Below are 3,296 nucleotides of genomic sequence, written 5' to 3'. Positions count from 1 at the left end.
GCTTCAGGCTCTGAGGCGAAATTGTGTGTCTCCTGTTTGATGTGTGTGTGTGTGTGTGTGTGTGTGTGTGTGAACGAACTCCATTGCTCTGTTTAATAGCTCCTCTCCTGTCTTCTTTATTTCTCTTCATCATTTTTTGCCATTTTATGTGTGTTAAATGGGCCTTTGCGTTTTGCCTTCTTTCCAGCTCATTCTTTATAGTTTTGTAGCTTTAGGACTGTTTTTCGTCTGCACAGTCTACTGACTGAGGTCAAGGCATAAAGGCAGGTATTCTGTGTTTTCTCTTAAAGGGTTGACTAAGGTAGCATAACGCAATGTCTTGCTATATTTCAAGTATAAACAATGAAATTTAATTTACCCTGCCTGCATACCTAATCTCTTATCATTGTCTTTAACATTTCTATATATTTTTTTTTATTTGTATGTTTTTGAAACCTTTTCTTACAAGTGCCATGGTTTAAAAAAAAAATCAAAACAGCAACTGTTGTTTGTTTACAATGTAAACCAGTGATGAACTAAATTGTTTTTGTTTTGTTTTAATCAATGCATTTGTTTTGAAAACAGAGTAGAGTAATTTTCTATATAAATAAAGTGAATGATGATAAAGTTCTCCCACAGAAGAGGTATCCTTGATTTCTATCATCAGTTAAACATGGCCATTCCCTGATGCCCAAAAACTTGCAAGGTGGTTCTTTGACCTCATGGTCAACTACACATCTCCCTCTCAGAGAAGAGCCATGGAGAAAATTCTGCAACATATTGATTGTGATGTTGTGATTCAATAATCCATTGTTTACTTTGTGCCATGCATGGCTAACCTTCCCAGGAGAGCAGAATAGCATTATGTAAATTAAAGATGCGTGGGCGCTTGTAAGACTTAATCAGAAGCCAGCCAAGGCCACTCAACAAGCTTGTGTGGGAACTCTAGGCATTCTAAAACAGGCGAAATCATTCTTCAACCATGCAGCGTGCTCTCAATGCACACTCATTCCAAACAAGCACCTTAAGCACTTTAGATTTGATTACAAAGTTTGATAATGACTTGTCAAGGCAAAGACCAATGCCTTGGTTAAATACATGAGTGCTCTTAATGAAATCTGAAGTTGATGAGGATTGTTATTCTACACAATAGGCAATGAATAGCAATTTGAACAAATCTAATTGAAAGCTGAGTGTCACCCCACTTCTCCAGACATCATCAGTGCAGTTTCATCATTAGCTGCCATAAAACTCCTCGTTAGAAATAAAGATGTTTTTTGGGACATTAAGTTCTGTGCAGTCCATTGCATCAAGCTTTTTTCTGTGAGGGAAGTGAGGGAGTGGGCGCCATCCTCATGGTTAATCAGAAAAAAAAAATGCTCCTATTTGTTTCAATCAGCGGTTTTCTCCCAGACATGATATCATGACTCTTTTTCAATGTCTCCCTTTTTTCTCTCTCTGGTTCCTTCTCAGGACATCCTACTGGTTGTCGTGGCGATCCTGGTGTTCCTGCTTTGCGTCTATGCATTCTTCTACCTGAACCTGAGCACAGAACTGGACATGGATGTGGACGTAGACTAAAGGAGGTCTTCGTGCAGTGCTCATCGGTGTGCTGCCCGCATGTGGCTGGTGACCAGTGAGTGGACCACCGACCTGCAGAGGCTCTTGGGTCGCCACGGTGACCACTGTGACCAAGCTCGTTTCTCTACAGTATCTGGGGAGTGCGTTTGCACTCCTTTACAACCACTGTGTGAGATGTCTAAAGAAGGCACATGAAGCAAAACGCAAAAAGCCTGCAGCCTATTAAGGGCGTGTTTCCAACACAGACATGACAAACTGTGTGTGAGGATCTCATGTTAAAAAAAAAAAAAAATCATGAAATTCACTTTAAATTGCCTTGCTCAGAGATTATATTCTATTATTCACTGTTAAAGATTTGTTACTTATTTTGTTTGAACTCAAGTCTCATTGTTTTGAATTTTCTTTTGAAACTTGTTTCAAATGTAAACTGATTGTGATTTGTTTTCTATCTCCATGTTTCTTTTTTTAATAAATATTGAAGGATTTGTAAAGTTCTCGGCAATATATGAAATTTCTCGGTATAATGACACACGCCTCCGATCACGGCTTTGGAGATTAAGAGTCGCCTGCCTCTGATTGGGTCTGTGTCTGGAATACTCAAGTGCCCGCTACCTCACGTTAAATCCCCCCCCCCACCCCATCCATGCACAGACCATTCTTCAACACCACAGAAATGATTAGCATGGCAAATACCATCTCCTCGCTCCGTTCGCTTTGTGTTTTGCTCCATGAAACTTGAATTTCCCCTAGGGATCAATAAAGTATCTATCTATCTATCTATCTATCTATCTATGAAAGGCCAAAGGGATCAGGGAAAGGGCCCTGCATGAAAGAGCGCTAGGAAATGAGTAGGACCTTGGTGGGTGACTGCAGTGGAATGCTTGGTTTTGTATGTGTGTGGCCTGAATGTGCCACAAAACATGTAGGAATTCTAATCATCTAGCGGCTGTTACCTTGAGCTTTGTATGGTGTGTGTGTGTGTGTGTGTGTGTGTGTGTGCAGCTCTGGCATGTTACAAAAAAGATGATAAAATTGTTAGTACTCTGACCTTGCCATAGAAAGCCCTCTCTAAACCAATCTCCATTTCTCTCTCCCTTTCTCCCTACAGTTAAACTCGCTTAACTCTATAGTCTCTTTCTCCCTACAGTTAAACTCGCTTAACTCTTTAGTCTCATTCTCCCTACAGTTAAACTCGCTTAACTCTATAGTCTCTTTTTCCCTACAGTCTTTAGTCTCTTTCTCCCTACAGTTAAACTCTCTTACTGTAACTCTTTAGTCTCATTCTCCCTACCGTTAAACTCGCTTAACTCTATAGTCTCTTTTTCCCTACAGTCTTTAGTCTCTTTCTCCCTACAGTTAAACTCTCTTACTGTAACTCTTTAGTCTCATTCTCCCTACCGTTAAACTCGCTTAACTCTATAGTCTCTTTCTCCCTACAGTCTTTAGTCTCTTTCTCCCTACAGTTAAACTCTCTTAACTCTATAGTCTCTTTCTCCCTACAGTTAAACTCTCTTAACTCTTTAGTCTCCTTTTCACTCCCTCTACATCTGCCACCTCCACTTTCCCCCATTCACACTCATTTCTTTTACTCTATTTTCTAAAATTATTCACCCCTTTTTCACACACACACACACACAAACTTACTTAGTCTTCATGAAGTTGTTATTTCTTTGTCGTACAGTCTTTTATCTCCAGCAGTGCATCCTTTGATTTCTGACAACTGGAATTACAGAATA

General features: G+C 39.9%; 1 protein-coding gene across 2 annotated transcripts in view; it reads left to right on the top strand.

The window, feature by feature from the left end:
• Positions 1 to 2,054, top strand: part of triqk (triple QxxK/R motif containing) — a 19,710-nt gene extending 17,656 nt beyond the window's left edge. For both annotated transcript variants that reach the window (XM_042077228.1, XM_042077229.1), the window contains exon 4: positions 1,453 to 2,054. In XM_042077228.1, coding sequence (XP_041933162.1) covers positions 1,453 to 1,560 — 108 coding nt within the window. In that variant the 3' untranslated portion in view covers positions 1,561 to 2,054. The remainder of the gene's footprint in view (positions 1 to 1,452) is intronic.
• The last annotated feature ends 1,242 nt before the right edge of the window (positions 2,055 to 3,296 follow it).

The sequence above is a fragment of the Alosa sapidissima genome, chromosome 21 (genome assembly GCF_018492685.1).
Source record: "Alosa sapidissima isolate fAloSap1 chromosome 21, fAloSap1.pri, whole genome shotgun sequence".
NCBI lineage: Eukaryota > Metazoa > Chordata > Actinopteri > Clupeiformes > Clupeidae > Alosa > Alosa sapidissima.
The sequence above is the reverse complement of the archived record's forward strand: the minus strand, read 5'-3'. Positions and strand labels throughout refer to the sequence as shown.